The sequence below is a fragment of the Pterocles gutturalis genome, unplaced genomic scaffold, assembly GCF_000699245.1.
Source record: "Pterocles gutturalis isolate BGI_N339 unplaced genomic scaffold, ASM69924v1 scaffold18340, whole genome shotgun sequence".
In the NCBI taxonomy this organism is placed as follows: domain Eukaryota; kingdom Metazoa; phylum Chordata; class Aves; order Pterocliformes; family Pteroclidae; genus Pterocles; species Pterocles gutturalis.
Genome location: NW_010146225.1, coordinates 1,105 through 19,777, shown reverse-complemented (window position 1 = coordinate 19,777; position 18,673 = coordinate 1,105). Strand labels below are relative to the sequence as shown.

At 35.7% G+C, this 18,673-nt stretch overlaps 1 protein-coding gene across 1 annotated transcript; it reads right to left on the bottom strand.

The window, feature by feature from the left end:
• Positions 1–1,744: 1,744 nt before the first annotated feature.
• On the bottom strand, positions 1,745–17,062 carry MLC1 (megalencephalic leukoencephalopathy with subcortical cysts 1). The gene is made up of 12 exons (XM_010085667.1): positions 17,015–17,062; positions 16,117–16,300; positions 13,888–13,977; positions 11,757–11,810; positions 11,568–11,669; positions 9,524–9,625; positions 8,543–8,614; positions 8,068–8,184; positions 7,101–7,157; positions 5,896–6,018; positions 4,309–4,476; positions 1,745–2,318 (listed from the first exon to the last, which is right to left on the bottom strand). The coding sequence occupies exons 2-12, from the start codon at positions 16,294–16,296 to the stop codon at positions 2,244–2,246; spliced, it is 1,140 nt and encodes a 379-aa protein (XP_010083969.1). The 5' UTR covers positions 16,297–16,300; positions 17,015–17,062; the 3' UTR covers positions 1,745–2,243.
• Positions 17,063–18,673: the final 1,611 nt, after the last annotated feature.

Sequence of the window (18,673 nt, the reverse complement as noted above, 5' to 3'; positions counted from 1 at the left end):
TGTTCATGTTCAACAGAAAGCAGAATCTATGGCTGGTAGCTCTATGACAGCCTTTTTTTTTTTTTTTATTCCCATCTATTCCCTCCTCTTGTTAATCTAAGAAGACTAAAAAACCTCAGATACAGTCATATATCTCAGGGTTACCTTAATCATTTTGTTTAGCCTATTTAATTTTCCTCTTTCTTTTTGATGAATGCTATTTTCTTTACTTCTTATTAAAATACTTCAGTTCCCCAAAAGAAAGTTAAAAATCCCCTATTACATCCTCTCATTAGGTTCTCCCTAGCCACTCCTGATAACAGAACAAAAATCAGTAGCTGTTTAAAAGGTTCTTAGCGTTTGGAGGACAACACCTCAAACCATTTGACTCAAAAGGAGGTTAAAGTCCGTCAGCATCTTCTTAGTATAAGCATTTTGTGGAAAGGAAATTCCTCAGATGTGCAACTTCTCATTAATTTATTTTCCAACCAAGGTCAGTAAAAGAAGTAATATTTACTTATACCTAACCTTCTGGGTAACAAAAGCCAATCATCACTTGACAGAAAACATACAGGTGATCTCCCAAAGATACAGATTCAGCTAAATGAAGGAAAGTGTGTTAACACATAAAAGAAAGCAATCTGTGAATACACAGTGATGCTATTCTACATATGACTCCATGTTTTCACTTTACAGTGATTCATGAAGAACTCCTACACTATCTACAGTCTTTGTCTGGTTTCAATCCATGCATGAGATTTAGAAAGCTGTTTGGATGTTTATTTTTAGGTAGAACTGTCACTATTTCTTTGTGACTTTCAAAAACCAGTGTAAATCAAAAATTTTTTCTATTTATAAAAATGGTAAGATTGTAGCAGATACATTATAATGTATCTGTCTTGTTGAGAGAATGTTCAGTCAAGTACCACCAGTAGAGATGTGAGATTTGGCAACATTTAAGGAAACAGCAGCTGCATCCTCTGGCTGTTGACATATTAATCAGGACCAAAACCACACACTGTTTCAGGTGAATGGAGAGGTTGCTGTACATGTTCTTAAGAAGCACTGCTCTAAACCTGTAAGAATATTCTCTATATATTAAAATGCCATAATAATTGTCAGCTTTCCCAAAAACAAAAGAAAACATGCTACCACACCTGAAGGACTCCACACTGTACATACCTTTCTCTCTCTTTATACCCCTTCCCCAAAAGCAAAGAGGTAAGCTTTGCAGCAACCACTGAACAAATTATTTGGGTTATTTCAGGTTAAAAAAGAACAAAGTACAGAACTTCTCAAAAACAACAATAAACCAATAAAACCAGAAAAAACAATAAACAAACCTTGTCAGCAGCTATCTCCCCAGTTACACCAAAAAGCCTATTAACATGAAAATTATTTTAGTGTTCAAAATCTGTAAGATCATACACATAACTCAGCTAGGAGGAAAAGGCAATCTGTATCTCTAGGGATATCCCTAGGTTCTGTAAGTTTTAAAGACAGTTTGGAGATTAAATAAATGAAAAGTACTGTACCTAAAAATACATCTTAATTTGTGATAAAAACTCTTTTAATATCAGTAACATCTCCTGTTATTTGTCTGATTGTTTCTGTGTGTTGTTATTTTTTTTTTGCTTTGACTAGTAGACTTTCTGCCTGGCCACTCAGTAAAAGCCCATTCCCCCTTTAGCAGTCCAGAAACAGAAGCTTAATGGGAAAGAATATTCTGGTTTCATCTCTCAAATCAGAATGTCAATCCACATTCTTGAGCTTCCACATATAAAGACTTTTATTTACATAAAAGCAATGAGATGCAAAACAACTTTACAACTCCTACAAAAGTGAAGTATAAGCAAAAATATCAATTATGACTTGTACTCAAAACTTTACAAAAGCATTTATCTGTTACACTGACTGCATAACTGCAGTTATAACAAACTCTCGCAAATATATGAAGCCTACTACGTATTGTCATATTTTACTTTGCCATTAGCATCAATCGATGTAACTCGTTACTTTTTCTAAAGCTTTCTTCTAAAGCCATACTAGAATACAGATACCAACAGAAAAGACAGATGTGTTAAAAATATTATTAATATATTTCAAAATTATTAGAAAGACACATTATTTACTCTGTTACTCCTTGGCTCCTACTGCTGTAACTATATTGCTGTTTATAAACTGAAAAGTTCTTAAGCCTTAATTCAAACCGTTGATTTACTGTATTGGATTGTACTGTATTGGCTGCATTTGTAGAATCCAAACTACTGAGCCATCTGTACCACAACTGCTTTCCAGGCTTTGTCTTTGTCAAAATCCTTTAAGGTATTATTTGAAACCTGAAAGTAAACAAATTTCAAATAAATGGAAACGTGAAACAATGGTTTGGTTAAAAACTGAAGTTCAAGTAAACATGAATAGTTACAGTCTGAGCTATTAAAATATTCTGTACATTGTAAATTGTAAAGATTTGTATATTGTATAGTATACATGTGTGATATAAAATATAATAGTGCAAAATGTAGAATACTTGAGACATTTGGGTCAAAGAAACTTGACCAAATTCCTATTTTAAACATGTTACTTAGGATATTTTTTCAAGATTTTTGCCAAAATGTGACTGAAAGCCCTAGCATCTAAATCTCTAAACCCAAAGCCAGAAGTAGCCCCCTACAGTGCAATTGAAGCCAAGATTTATCTACATACATGCAAGCAAACTAAGGTCTCGCCTAAGAACACAGACTTCTGAGAAGTCAAAGGGACCTACAACTTCACCCGTAACATTATTCATAAGTTTAAATACTAAAAGGTACGGAAAAAGGTGTTGCTTTTCCAGACAAAGCGTTCCTTTTAGCATTTAACTCTCACCTAACTTCTCAGTGACTCACAAACTCGGTATACTTATATAAATAACCCCCAGAAGAGATCTGTTCAGCCATGCCACAGCCTATGCTCCAAAACGTGACTTGCAGCAGTGGAAGCGCTGCTGTGCTTCATCTTTTATACAGAACGTAACTCTCAGGACACATCCATAAAATGAGCAACCTACACTGAACATCCTCAGTAGCCTGAGGGGACATAAATCCACAGCTTCCACTTTCCATTGCCAGCTATATAATGACTTGAATGAACCTCAGTCCCTGCTCCCAGTGCTTTCTATCCAGTGCTGTTTCAATGTAGATACTCCTTGTACAGCAGGGACTGAATCCAGCACTCTCTCTTTCTCATGCTGGGCCATGCAGTAAGCATCCAGCTAACATAAGTTACTCTCTCCCAGTATTTAAGGATATAGCACTTTGCTTTGTATGGCACAGGCGAGGAAAGCCTCACACAGGTGAAGGCTACAGTGCTGTACTAGGAGATAGATGTAGTTAACCTACACAGACTGAAGAAAGCTGGGTTCCCCCTGTCCCTTAAATAGCTCTCTAGCCCTGAATGACTGTATGAAAAGTGGTAACAGTAATACTGGCACTGCCATGCTCTAGAAAAATAAATGCCAAATCTGTATCTGAAAGGATAGCCTGAATGTGTAAGCGCAGAAGGGAAGTGGAGGGAAATATCAGTTCTGATCTTCATCACCAACTTTGGTAGTGTAGTTAGGACACGGAGAGACCTGGGATTCCAGGCACTCTCCTCTGCATAGTACTTCATACTGTCCAGCACAGGTAGCCGCTCTCTTAGCTTGCACATTGTTGTTCCTATGCTCCAGGTCCTTAACTCTTCCCATTCACAGTTTAGGGAGCTTCAAAGAACTGACTCGGCTTAGTAAATTCACTCCCCCACAGCAGGCCTTGGAAAGGTACAACTATATCAAGTACCCTCATTCCAGAGCCCAAAACTTCTGCCCACATTGAAAGGGTTAAATCCATTCCTTTCTTAATAGATGGCTATTTCATTATCAGAACATGGTCATGCAAGGCCCATCACCTTTCCCGTAACTTCATTCTGACATATAAATATCAATTATGGATGTGCATTCTCTGGAGTAGGACAGTAGGACTATCATTTTATCTTAGCACAACGATGAACTTCATCTATAATTGGGAGGTCATACTACAAATAAAAACAAACAGGAGCTTTCACCTTACAACTCTTTTTATCTTAACAGGACTTGTCACAGATTTACAGATATTGAGTCTGTCGTGCCCCAGTTATAATTTACCCAGCAAATTATTATCTCTTTATTACAAAATTCACGAGTGCATTAGCATCTTTTCAGCTTTACAAAAGCAGCTTTTCACTGTGATCTGAATTAAGTAACATGAAACATTACAAAAAAGATATTTCTGAATATGGATTTTCAAATTTTTAATAGGTATAAATACATACCTCTGTTGTTCTGTATTCCTGTTTTTTAACCTGTGATGCTGTCCATGATGAATCATGTAGTTTCATTTTTGTCTTGTAATTTACACACTGTATTACAGTTCCAATAGTAAGGCATGCCTGAATTAGCAGCATCAGCATCAGAAGCAACAGGAGTACATCATAAGATTGCTGAAAACAGAGACATTGAATATGTTGTTAACTACTAAAATATTTTCTTCTGTTCCCACCCCTTGAGATTTGCATCTAGATTTAATTTTTTAACTCAAATTATAATTTATAGTTTATTTCAGCATGAAGCTTCAATTAAAAATTAAGTTTGCTCAAAGTAGAACAAATTGATTATTTTTAAGAAAAGGCTAATTTCCCAAATGATCTTTTCCTCCAGAAACAGAGGAGAATTGAGGAAACCATCCTCTAAAATACAGAGCCTCACTGCTGGTTCTGACCTGAGCAATGTCACAGCTATGCCTGGACCTTGCCCTGGTGATTTGAATTTCTGGCTGACCTTGGATCTGCCTCTCTACTATGGACTTGTCTGGCAATCACTGAACTACCAGCTGAAACTGGTTATCATGGCCGGACCTGCCTTCTTTTATTTTTTTGGGTACTATAGGACTGCACCCCTTGACAATGAGGTCACTGTCTTTGTCTGCCTTGCTGTCACCCTCCGCTCCATTGTTCACCCTCCTTTTCAGAGTAGCCCACTGTTGCTGCATCCAGACACAGAGTAGCACAACAATGTAAGAAATGCTCTGCAGGGTCACACCAGCTGTCTGGACAGTTCACTCTTTCGTCTCCAACATGTGCAACTGGAGAAGCTACTTAAAGAGAGCATGTAAGCTGCAGACACTTCTGGGGTTCAACAACACACTGGGCTCCTCCAGTATCAGAACAGGATCACATACACAAATGCTGGTTTGCCAGTCCCTAAGATCGCAGTTTAATAAACATTTTCCCTTTCTTCTTCTAAAATTACAAGACTACTTAAGGGCTAGTGGGTACTAAGAGTTAAGACTCTTATTGACACTATTTTAATCCCCATAAATGGTTCTTTGAACATGATCACATGGATCGCTAAACATTTTGACAGTAAAGCCCTAGAAAGCTCTTCAGCAATGCACTGGTAACACTTCATATTGAAATGCTTTAAGATCTGCAAACTTTTTTTCTTCTTTGCCACAATCCAGGCATTGAATTAATGCAGGTGTAAATTTACAATCCCAACATGCCACCTGTTGGTAGATGTCCTAAGAGACAGTAAAATGTATTCTTCAAGTAAACCTAGAATCTTTAATCTAAATACCACAAATTTATAAAAACCTTAAGGAGTCCAGCATATTACATACTATTTTTACTGATTCTTTAAAATAATATCCCATTGTTTTTAAACTGTAAGTCCAGGGTGCCAACAGATTTAACACACTTAAAATTATATCATTAGTCAAACAAGAGTTTTTGAATAATTTCTGTAACTTTTTATTCAGCCTTTAAAGTGCTATGCCTTGTCTTTTTACACTTTCTAAGTCATTCTTGTGTTGCTACTCTAATAGGTAGATATTAATTTTTCAATTGCATAAAAATACATACTTTAACAGCAGGTGGGTAATTTTTAAAGATGTCAACAACTTGCATGATACTGAATGATAAGTATGCAGAAGCGGTGAACAACAATGGAGAGGTAACACTACTAATGGCAATCAGGACCTCAACCTAAAAAATAAGATAATAAATGTTAAATAAGAATAAATACAAGTTAACACTTCTGTTTGTGAGCTATATCTCCTCGAAGCAAGCATAAAAGTGTGTAAAAGTGTATAAGATTACACATAACACAAAGATTAAGAGCCATCCACACTGCATGCAGATACAGAAGCAAGTTCTGAATAAATTAAATTTCCTAGACAAAACACTGTTGTTTTGTATTTTATTTTCCTTTTAATATGGATTACAGGGTTTTTGTTTCATTTTAAAAATGCCTTTCATATGCAGATAGAGGAAACAATACCCAGTATAGAAGTATCATCTATTCTTCAGTTTGTATGAAATAATGAGAATTAACAGCAGATATTGCAGACTTACAACCTAAAATAACTATGCAAATAAATTTGAGTGCTGTGAGGCAAATTTATTGCAAGACAATAGCAGCTGAGTTTTCATTCAAATATCATCCTAAAGGATCAAATTCTGACTTCAGTTGTGGTCATGCATCATTACTGACTTAAATATGGTTTCATGACTATAATTTAGAACAGATGTTTTAAGGAGGCTTAACTACACATCTGGGACAGTCAAGGAAGAAATGAACTCTGCTGAATATTCTTAGTCCTCATTGCTAGTAATGCAGATGAGGAATTTGTTTAAAAAAGGTTCTAGGTCCAGTGTAGCCGGCACATCTAATTTTCCTCTTTCAGAATCCACAGCTCATAATGAAAGGAGAACAGAACAGAAAGGGCCTCAACTCAGGAGCATGAAAGCAGTTCTGGGTGTACCATATGAGGTATGTCATTTTCGTACGGTAATATCCATTCCCAAGGAACCAGTACCAAAAAAACCCAACAACCAGTCCTTTGAATTTTTTTCTAGAATTGGTGGAATCAAGTCTCCCAAGGACCTACTGGATTTCTTTTCAAGAATATCAGCTTACACTCGTGCTACATATTTCTGTCACATTTTGTAGAAGTAACTAAAAAGAAGTGAGCAAATATGAGTAGCGCCCACTATCACAGACAGGCCTTCTTAGCATTAGCATTACTCCACTCTAATGACAAAATCCAAGAATTTTACACACTTACCAGACATTTACTTGGATATTCAGAAGCTACGTGACTTGCAATAGCACTTGGAAAGCACTAAACAAAACAGTGTAACAAAATAAATATTTACCTACTTGAAAATTACAGAAATTACAAATGAGTCCCAGTGATGCCCACCAGTCCACAGATCACATCCTAAATTTCCTGAAAAGGTAAAACTGTATAGACTTATGACAACAGTATTAGGAATCAATTAGTCAAATGGAGATAAAACTAATCTTCATTTAACTTGCATTTAATGAGTGTCATTTATCAAACCTACACATACTGAAAAATTATTATCCTCAAAACTTGACACTTCTACATAAAAACCTAGTGAACCCTACTGAACTTTGTGAATTCTGAATGCTGAAAAACTTGTTTAAGATCTTTTTCCACTCCATGCTGGGGGATTTTCCAGACATAGGAGCCATATAGAAATCTAACATTCCTTGTCTTCTTTCTCAGCTGGTTCAATTCATGGCAAGCAGGGTGCCACAGCATCCTTTATGAATCCACTGCTCCTAGGTACAGGCTGCTATTAGTGACAGAGGCTACCAATCACAGTTTCAGGCTTTTAAGACAGATAAAGCCAACAGGCTAAAGGTGATGTTCTAAGGATTCCACCATGCTGAAACTAAACTAAACTTTTTATTTTGCAGCCTGAAATATTATGAAACTTAGGACTTATCTGACTAAACACTTCACTTCTAATATTGCTCATTTCCATGTCACTGAACTGAGAACTGAAAATGTATTAGAACATTTTATAAGAGCCAAATTATTGTAAATCAAAATAGAACAATAATGTTGCATAAAGTATATTGAAGCAGTCATTTATTTGCTAAGCAGCAATTTTCCATTAGTATTAGGACTAAACAGACAGTCCAGTAGGAAAGGGAAAAAGTTTAAAAAAAAAAAAAAAAGACACTGTTTTAAAAGAGTACCTTAACTTTGCACTACTTACAGCAACTAAAATCCAAAAGAATGTTACTGAAAGATATGGACCTGAGACTAGAACATCCATATTCAAAGCAATTATTCCACCAAATACTGATGAAATTCCAATAATCACCTCAATTACCTATAACAAAGAAGAGCAAATAAATTATTAATCATGGCAAAACTCCAGCTGGCTTAAGTGAAAACAAGATCAGCTTCATTATACAAATTTATGCTCTCATTTTTTATCTCCAGTGAACAAAAGTTCAGTTTACACTATTTATCCTTAAGTCATTAAGCAGCCTCCTTCCTGTTACACATGGCAGCTATCATTTATCTAGAAACATTCTAAAAGGAAGCATTTTAAGATATACCTATTTTCTGTCTTTATTCTTTCAACTCTTACCTACACGGATCTCTTAATGTCTTTAAAGAAACTTAGCACTTTAAGATGAAAAAAACCAAATTTATTTAACAAAAGAAAACAATTATTTTCTTACTGAATATGACTTCAGAATTCGAGCAGGAAAACTGACATTGCTCAAAATGATGGTACTGTCATATGCAGTGTTCTAGAAGGGAATAAAAAGCATGGATCAAACAAATACATAAAGCAATACATTTCTTTCCAATACCCTGTAAAACCTGTTACAGATCCTAACAGTGGTATGTAATGTCTGGTTGGCCCATCAGAGCTGACAGTGACACACCACAGTGTTCGTCAATGTCAGACCACATCAACCACATCAAAAGCAAATGAGGCAGTCCTGTATTAGCTGTTATTCAATCACTGTTCGACAATGAAGTATGGTCATCCTGTCTCCCCTTTTCACCTTCAAAAATACACACTTTCTTCCTGAGCCTTGAGATTTTACTAATGTGGATAAACAGTAACTGAAGGACAGTACACTACACAGCTTTATCTAGCAAAGAGTACTTCCACTGGAATACAAAATGGCACAGCACTTTTGCTTCATTACTAACTAAAATAAGTACCGTTGTAGAAAAATGAAGGTGGGGTTTGGGACAGCACTTGTGACTGAAGAAAATTCTATCTATAGCCCCAAAACCTGAAGCTAATATTTACTGTACAGATACCACCAAATTGGCACACATGACAAATACTTCCTCCAACTCAGGCTTCAAAAAGGCATTGCTGGTATACATACAAGTCACAGTATTTTAATGTTTCACACATCATTAAGCTTTGTTCAACAAAACAGAAATAAAACATTTGCCATGCTTGTTCATAAGATATTCAAACAAATCTGTGCTGTATATTCACAACAGATCACTTTGCACTCTTAAAGAGAGAAGAGGCTATTACTGTTTAGTATGGTACTTTTATTTATTGTTCAAATCTAGTTTTACCATGTAATATGATATTATATACTGGAGTCGCCAGTAACTTGACAATGTACATAATACAGGAAAACATCAAAGGAAAAACAAAGACATTTTTAAACCTTAAAGGTACCTACTTTCTTTCTCGTACAGCAGTCTTCCGTAGACCTAGCTGAAATGATCACAGTAGTTGCCATGAAGATTTCGAGCAGGATAAGGAGAATCAAGTTGAAATTTATCTGTCAGTAAAATCCCAGACATAAATTAGTTACATCTTCCATTTTAAAGACAAAGGAGGGGGCAGGATCTAGCAGGATCCAGCAGTCTATTTTCTGTGACATTTAGACATATCTATTAATTAGATAATTTGTTAACTATTTTCTTGTTTCTCGATGAATTGTTAGGAGAACACTTAGCTGTCTACATAGTACTCTGAATGCCTAACCTAAGAAAAAAACATTTATTTCATTTATCAGAATATTCTGCTTGAATATTTTATCACTGTCTTCCAGAAGAGCACTTAATGACAAGGGAGTGATTGCTGGGTACGTTTGCATTTTGCAGGACCTCCCATGTAAAACCAGAACACTGCAGCAAATCATGGAAGATTCACAGGAACAGAAAGAGGACAAACAAGAGCAAGCCTGACTAGCCCAGGAGCTAAGGCAATCAACTGTGGGGGAAGGAGGGCTACAATCTCCCAAGACCTATGCTGCAACCCAAATGGTGCGATATCATGTCTAATGCTGAATGAAAACACATCCCAAAGAACTGGGCCAAGAATCCCAGCTCTGTGCTCTACCTGGTGTTAGTAGAGCACTGATGAACACTCTTTGTGGTTTCACAACTCTTGCAGGTCTAACAGATTATGTGGATGCTGCCATTCCTCCTGCCATTGCTCATCTTCAGGAAATGGATAAGTGAATTTCAGATTTCTCTTTGGTTCCTTATTATCTCATGAAAACAGGTAGATATCTGCTCTACATGGGTTGAAGCATTTTCTAGAGGCAAGTAAGTTAGGCAGAGGGGATCTCCCTCTCTTCTCTTCAGAAGCACCACAGTTTTCCACTGGCAACCCAAGAAAACATTTGGTGGTTAAGTCAGGCCATTGGGCAAAGTACCAAAAGTTAGGGAGAACTGACTCCATTCAGAACCTACACAAGTATAGCAAACCATTGTTCAATAACTTAGAACAGAATTATATTGCTCCCTCATGTCAGGCCTGCTTTCTTTCTTTTTTCAAATTTGCTTTTCTTTTTTCAAATCTCAGTTCTTCTCTGCCACATATCTTGCAGCACACATTTTTTGAAAAAGACCATAAGAGGCAGATTTGAGAGGCTTTTTTGGGTACTGAAATTCATCCTTCTCAGGAAAACAGGCTGTACAGTAGCATAAAGCCACAAACAGCAATAAATGTCATAGTGGTAAGCTTCTAGAGAAAGTGCTAGCATGAAGAATAAAGACATTATTTGGCAAAAAAAAAAGAGGTGTCAAACATGTGGCCTGCAGAACAATTTAATCCAGTCTGTAAATTCCGATGATTTGGATGTGTTTCGACACACAGTGCTGGTACTGACGTGGCCTGGCAAGGCCACACTACACAGTGCAGTGCCAAGTAGATGTACAAGTTTGAGTTCAGAAGCACTATAACTACATTGAACGGACCAGCTCATTTAGTGCTAGCTATAAGAAGTAAATAACAGAAATTGAAAAATTAACAGTAAATAAACTAGATTTTTTAAATTTACCTTTTATTTTTTTTTCTGATGTGACATATCTAGAATACCAGATAGTCTTCCTCTCATAAAATTAGCTCAACACCCTTAAACCAAAGTAAAAATAAACACTCTGTTGATCGAACTAGATCACGTCTGAAGATGTAATTCATGCTTCTGAACTTTGAATACAAGACAGGAAAGTAATTTCCATATTAATCTCCTCTAAATTAGCTATACCGTGCATCTTTTAAACATAAAAGTTTTCATCTCCAATGTCAATTTTCAAGTCTTGTTTTACTCAGAAAAGTAAAGTTACTGCTAGATGATCTGTCCCAACAGACCAAGTAGGAATACTGGGGTATTGACAACAATGTAATTATGTGGGATTTCCACCCACCTCACTCCCCCGCTTTTTGAAGAAAGATAAATGTAGCACTAAGTAGTAATTGTTTTAGTAACTTACATTTATAGCTGATGGATTGAGGACAAGTTTGCATCCAAACCAAATTAAACACGTTGTTGTAACAGCAAATGTAGAGACAAACAGAATCTGAAAATTTGGTATCTGAAAAACAGTTTCAGAATGGGTTTCTCTCTCATTTTAAGCACAAGGGGAAAAAGGTATAATTGCCAATAAAAATCTTATACTTACCACATTAATTTTATTCCTTGCTATAGCAAAGCTCACAACTGCTGAAGGAATACACTGTGAATTAAAAGAGAAGACTAGTGGGATATTCTGCACAAAGAAATTTATACACATTTTTATACATATGTTTTATTTGGTCTGAATTCGCATTTCAGTTAGAGAAACAGAAGATGAGAAACTTTGAGGAAAGTCTGTCACTCTTGTCTGAGCTCATTAATTACAAGCAGTATCTGAGGATTACGAGATTTAAATATGCCTTCCATATTCCTTGGTTTTGACTAGCTACCTAGCAAAATGTGATGAGTAAAGTCTTTCATGCGGCGTGTCATGCCTTCATTAGTTTAAATTAACTCTAGAAGGCCTGAGATCCTTGAACAGGAAAAGAAAAAACACTGCTACTCACAAACTGAGCCTCCACATTCTCTTAAACAGACAGCCATGGCTGTGTAAACTAAAATTTGTCCAGTTTGAACACAGTTCTGAAGAACTTTGTGAAAACTGATCTGTTGAGTCAAATTACACTTTTAAGAATCATGCCTGGGACTCCACTATGTTCACTAGGAACTGTGCTTCTATACTTAAGGGCAGAGCTAAATGGAAAAATCACGCATTAACAAAAAGTTTCACAAAGTGATTTTTCTATCCCTTAGCTGTTCCCCGCCACAATAGATAGGGTACCATTACAGGTCCAACTCTATTTTACACAAATACATAATGTCACAACATACTAATATGCAAAATAAAAATATACTCAACTGAAATTATTAAAAATGTTTACATGTTAAATAACAAATCACGTAACCAATGCTACGTTTCTTCACTAATTATCTTTTCACGCATCTGAGTACTGATGACTTAATAATGGCATCACTGTAACTAGATTAATATCGACATTAAAATTCTTGGCAGCACTTCCTTAACACCTAAATGACCTGTATTTAACATAATTAAAACATCCTTTTATGTGCTGGATACCCTAGAATCTCTAGAACACCACACGCGCTTAGGCAACTGGATCCTACAGCTAGTCAAGACAACCAAAAAAGTCTAGAGAGCAGTTCAGCTTATGCTAAACTAAACAGTTAGTGGTCCATTGGCTATACAGTTCTCCAGGCTCTTCCAACTATACTGACTCCACAATCTGTAGCACCAGCTGTAACACCTTGCTCACATACAGACACCCAAATGTACACATCTTCAACCACAGCAAGCCATTCAAACCCAATGAGATAACCTTCTGTAACTGCCAGATCTTTGGAAATTCTCAGTAAATCCAAAATTCAAAGAGACAAGACTTGGAGCAGAAAGAGACATCTCAGTAACTAACACCACTGTTGCAGAGAGTAACACATCAGTGAAGATATTAACTTAAAAAACTGCTTCAACCTCATTCTAACGCCTCTAGCTGAAACAAGACAACTCATTCACAGAGCAACTCCTGGCACTTGTCTGTTTAAAGTAAAGCATTAGCCTTGCACCTAACATAAAACAAATCTGCAAGTCAAGTTGCAAAAATGACAGAACAAAACTCTGTCATGAGCAAAGCAAGTACATCAAGCTCATTGTATGCACACAGATCTAAAGTGTAAATTAAGCATATATAATACAGTAAAACAAATATGAGTCCCTAAAAAGATAGTAAAACATACTGGACTTTGGAAAACAGACATCTTTAATGTGTATTTTACTAATAAAATAATAATATTCAAGAGAACTTTTTAGTCTGCTTCAGTACCTGGATATTATGGCAAAATACACTGAAAAAGTAATATTTTGAAATACAATCTGAAATACATTCTGGTAGCATTTAGCTAGGAAATTCCCCAAATATGTAACGATTAAAATTTTCTTACATTCAAGCACAGAAAAACTGTTCATGTGGACGACTACTGCATGCCAGTGGTGAGCTGGTTAACAAAAATGGTAGCACAAACCAGTTCTCTTTATGACAATTGTTATTCCCTTCACCATGGGATGAAAACCCATTTAATGAACTGCTAAATATAATTAATTCTTCCATGAAGAAAGTTAGTAATAAAAAGACAGACAGAATAAAAAGACAGTAAAACCACAATAATTATTTACTACTGATTTTGCTGTCAAACAGCCAAAGCAAATAATTAAGAATGCTTACTGAACCTGCTGCACAACGTAAATAATCCATTTCAGATGGAAAAATATTTCCCAGATAGAGTGAAAAGCCAGAAGTAATAAGGAGGCAAGTCTGGAAAGCAACAAATAAAATAAATTAATATGAATAAAACTATTTTTAAAAAAGCAACTAGTTAGATAGAAATGAGTAATTCCTTTCAAATTAAGCTACTGATGAACATTTAATGGAGTCTTTGTGCAAATAATTTTGAAGTAAAATATCAAAACACGCTGAGTTCTGAAGAAGATGTCTTGCTGGTTACCAAGACTGAACAATACAATAATGTTTGAATCAATCATTGTGCCCTGACTTAGCAAATACCTAATAAAATGTTCAAAAGGTAATTTCAGTGTTCAGTGGTAAAAATCTTTCAGCAGCCTCAACTAAGCCTCTACTTTGCATTCTCTGCTTGACTCCACCAGCAATCGTTACGCATATGGGCAGCTAGGCAACTACCAACTAGAACACAGTAACAAAAATAATATTAGGATACATTGACAAAGATTCTTCCATCTATATTCCTGTCTCACTCCAAACTCTCTTCCTGCTTTGGTCCAGTGGCACACCCATAAATGTTCAGCTCCTCCTGTTCCCTTGCTAACTGTTCTGTTTATTTCATAAATATCAGAGTTACACTGTCAGCAATAAATGATTAATGTATTCTACTAACATTTTTTCTTTTTCCTTGTCATTTCTCAGAGTAGGCATTTCTTTGAAGGGTCTGAGGAAGATGAGAGAGCAAATGGCTCTTTGGTTTTATTTGGGCATTTTTTTCATGTTACGAAATGGTGGGGGTCTTTAAGAAGTCCTTGTCAAAAAATGACAGAAAATAAGGATAAGCGTATATGTGTGTGTAAGCACACACAGAGAATTCTGGCAGACCGGAAGAACAGTATTCATAGAACACAAATTGAAATTGTGCCTGAAGCATATTGAACCATTCCTGCACATGAACAACACATACTAGCAGCCACTTTGATGTCACTTTACGGTTTGCAACTGCTCCCTGAAGTAGACGGGTCTGCTCACTATGACTGCTGCTCCTCAGCATACAGACTTTCCCTTCCAGACAGTCTTTCAGAAGAGTTAGAGAGAGATTAACCACTACAATACTTGGCAGAAAAATCTAATCAGAATTTATTGGATTAGGTTATCAATAAAATTGCATTTATGTTTATCCATAAAATTCATGCTTCTTGGTAATATGACTTCAGCAAATGATCATTAAACATTATTTATCTCCAATCATTCACAACAACTCACTAAAAATGAAAAATCTAATTAAAGACAGTTGTCCCTTCTGACAATTAAGCTTGAGAAAATTTAGTGTGCAGAAAGCCAGCTCTTCTTTCACTCTTTATGTAACAGTACATCTGAAAGGAAATCCAAGTTTTACAGATTGTCAGAAAGGAAAAAATGTTCATCTGTTTCTGTGAAAACAAGGCAATGCTTTTATTCACTGTGCCAAAATAATTAATTACCATATTAACAGTGAAACATTTTTAGCTCTTAATTAAAATTACTCTTCAAAACACACGAGTTGACACAAAAAGAGCAAATTCTAATTGCTATAATGAACTCTAATCAAAGTGGCTCAGAACATGAAGAAGCATATGATGTATGTGCAAGATCACTGTCCTGTGATTCAAGCAGTGACACAAAAATTCAAGTCACTGTGATGTTCACGTAAGAAACAGAAGTATATTCCTCAGTACCTGAAGATTCTACCAAATGACTACACGACTATTGAACCCAAAAAGATGAACGTGGTACTTAAGTACCATACATATTTTTAATGTCCAAATGCTATCATGGCAAGTAAAGTACTTTTAACAGTTAAAAATACTTTAGAAGAATGCGTATCATCAGGATACTTTACATCCCTTACCAAAAGGCACTGCTTATACATACATATGGGTTGATACGTACCACTACCACACTTATTCTCTGTTTACGCCGTATAATTAATATTAAAGATAAAAATCAGCCTTCATATAGCATATTTGATTAGTGCAGAATTATGCAAATATCACTAGTCACTTAAGTGTTACATTCTATATTTGCTAAATATGTTCCTTTCTATACAAATATTGATATTCAATACTATTGGTGATGAAACTGTGAGTCCCCACATGATGTGAAACAGAACAGACTACTGGGCACTGGGACCGCACCTACATTTTTAAATTTTCTGTTATTTAAAGTACTTACTCCCATCAACAAAGAAAAGATCCATGTTCTGTAACTAAAGCAAGGATGCAGCCTCTTTGATAGCTGAAGGTCACTGGATTTGATATCTGGTATATAATTTCCATTCTCTTGTTTTCCCCGCTCCAAAGTTGGCATCCTGTCATAGCTAAATTCTTCTCTGTAACCTTCTTCCCTGGTCATAACACTTTACAAAGGCAATTAAATAATAATAATAATGATGGAAACGCAAATGATGAAGAAAGACCAAAAATATAATTTAGTTCCTTCACACACTCAGATCAGTGCTCAACTGGGTTTTTGCCTCTTCAAGATAAAATAAATAAAAGCAATATTTATTAATGAGCTGTATTTACATTTCAAAATAAGTAAGCATTCTAACAACTTACTTGCATACAATACATAAATTACATCCTATAGCCACGGTTCACAATAATACAGTATAAACACCAACAAAATGACAGTTTGTGTATATATGACACCTCAGACTTATTTCAAAGTCTAAGAACCATATTTGGAGGCGTTTAGTTTGAGGGTAACTCCATAACCAAAGCTTTTTTTTTGTTTGGTTATGTTTTTTTGGTTTTTTGGTTTTTTTTAAACTCTAGGACAGAAAATATACTTAAACATGTTTAGATATTAACTTCTATTGGATTTTAACACTTCTTATCAGGTATCTAAAATGACAGACTTCACTGTAAGTCCGAGGAACTCGTACACTCACAATAACTCAGCTACAGCAAACTTTTTCTAATTTACCCAGTATCAACCATCTTTCTTCTTCGCTTTGTCCTTTTTTGTTCATCTCACTGCTTGCCACTCCGTTCAAATAGCTTGAGGAATATCTTATATTAGAATTAAATTACTGAATTTTTCAACAGTTATAAACCTTCATGCTTACCTTCAACTGAAAAGTTAACTGTCAGTTTAAAACAGCCTTGTGAACACAGCTGCCTGTACACTTTGTGATATTCTCACCGTTCAGTGAGTCATGCCGTCTTTGAAAAGTTCTCCTTTACACTTTGGCTTTCAACAACATCTATTCAGATACGGAACAAAGGCACAGCAAAAACTTCAGTTAAGCCAGGGAACAGGAAAATGCCTCCTGAATTTTAATTAACAGAACACACTAGAAAATGACTGTACTACATTCTCATAGGGCCGCTTCCAAATCAGACCAACAAATTAAAAAAGTTTCAAGTCTCTTTTTTTTATTTGAGTACTACCCCTTACTTGGCATTTTCAATAAAACTCTCCTCATAGTTTACTACTTTTAGTTATTATAGTAACCAGTGATAACTATATTCAACAATCTAGTTCTCGTTTCAAAAGAACAAAAGCTACTTAGAATGCAGTATTCTCCCTAGAACGGACTACAGATAAAAATTTAAGTATTCAAGTATCCCAGCAAGTTGGGAAGTTAGAAGGTTGGAGGTTAGAAATCTATCAATAATATTATCTTCACTGTGGTACTCCCCTTTATCTTTTTCTACTATCCCTAGTTTATTCTAGAGTGTTCAGATAAACCCTGCACACTTTAATTGTGCTGACATTCCTACTTACAGAACATCATGATGACTAAACAACATATTTTACATCTAGCAGGCAGCAGTGACATGCAATGGCCAGCGTACATTGGATACAGTCCTCCTGCTTATTAGGCAATCAAAAAAAAAGGAATGCTTTTATCTTCAAGATGTTGGCACCTTGACAGCTACTGCAATGACAGGGTCTTTTGTATAAACTTTGAACACTGTTGTAACCAAGACACAATTAAGTCTTTAGTTCTCTGAAGGGCATCACCTTTAAAGTATGCTAGAAAGACTTTAGAACAGCACTACTTCTAGACTTGTACGGATTGTAGATTTTGCTCTTGTCATGTCAGCCAATACTGAAAGAATATTAAAATGTCAGAGTTGTTTTAATACACTGAAACACTGAAATTAATACACCATACAAGCACGAGGCGCTGCTGTAAACTGTGTTAGAAAAGAGGAAAGAAAAAGAGTGTGCAGCCAAGCAAAACTGCCTTAAGTAATTAAGCCCTTCTGTTCCTCTGTTCATGAAAGAAACAGTATGCAAATATTTCCATTATCTGCAATTTTTCAAAGACTACAGTTTAATGGAAAATAAGTAATACTTATATCACATCTTTTTCAATGAAAACTGGTACTGGTTTGCTCTAACATAAATTACCAGATATAAAACAGCATCACATTTTATCCCTTTTGACCAATTTAGGGAGATTAACTTATACAAAATTAGTGATATTCAGGTATTTACTTGATCTAATTTCTTTGAGTAAACAGAATTTATAAAGTCCTGCACCACCAAACAGAGCAGGGCTCAAACCCTAGAAATGTTTGTTCACAATTCCAAGTGCTTCAGTCAGTATTGTATCTGAAAGCTCCCCCTCTCAAGCATGGCATTATAGTGTTTTCTCTGGTTATGGTGAAATTCCTTCTGTCCCATTTCCTGTACAATTCTCACTATTCAGCATTTTGCTTTTCGCACAGAGGTTCACCACACTGTCCCCCCTGCACTTGGCATCAATATCAAC

Coding starts and splice junctions, on each gene's coding strand:
- MLC1 (XM_010085667.1), bottom strand. CDS start 16,296: ATGACCAGGGAAGAAGGTTACAGAGAAGAATTTAGCTATGACAGGATG. Junction 13,978..16,116: donor TCTTTTCTTTGTTGATGGGA/GTAAGTACTTTA, acceptor GTTGCTTTCCAG/ACTTGCCTCCTTATTACTTC. Junction 9,626..11,567: donor TCAATCCATCAGCTATAAAT/GTAAGTTACTAA, acceptor TTTTACTGACAG/ATAAATTTCAACTTGATTCT.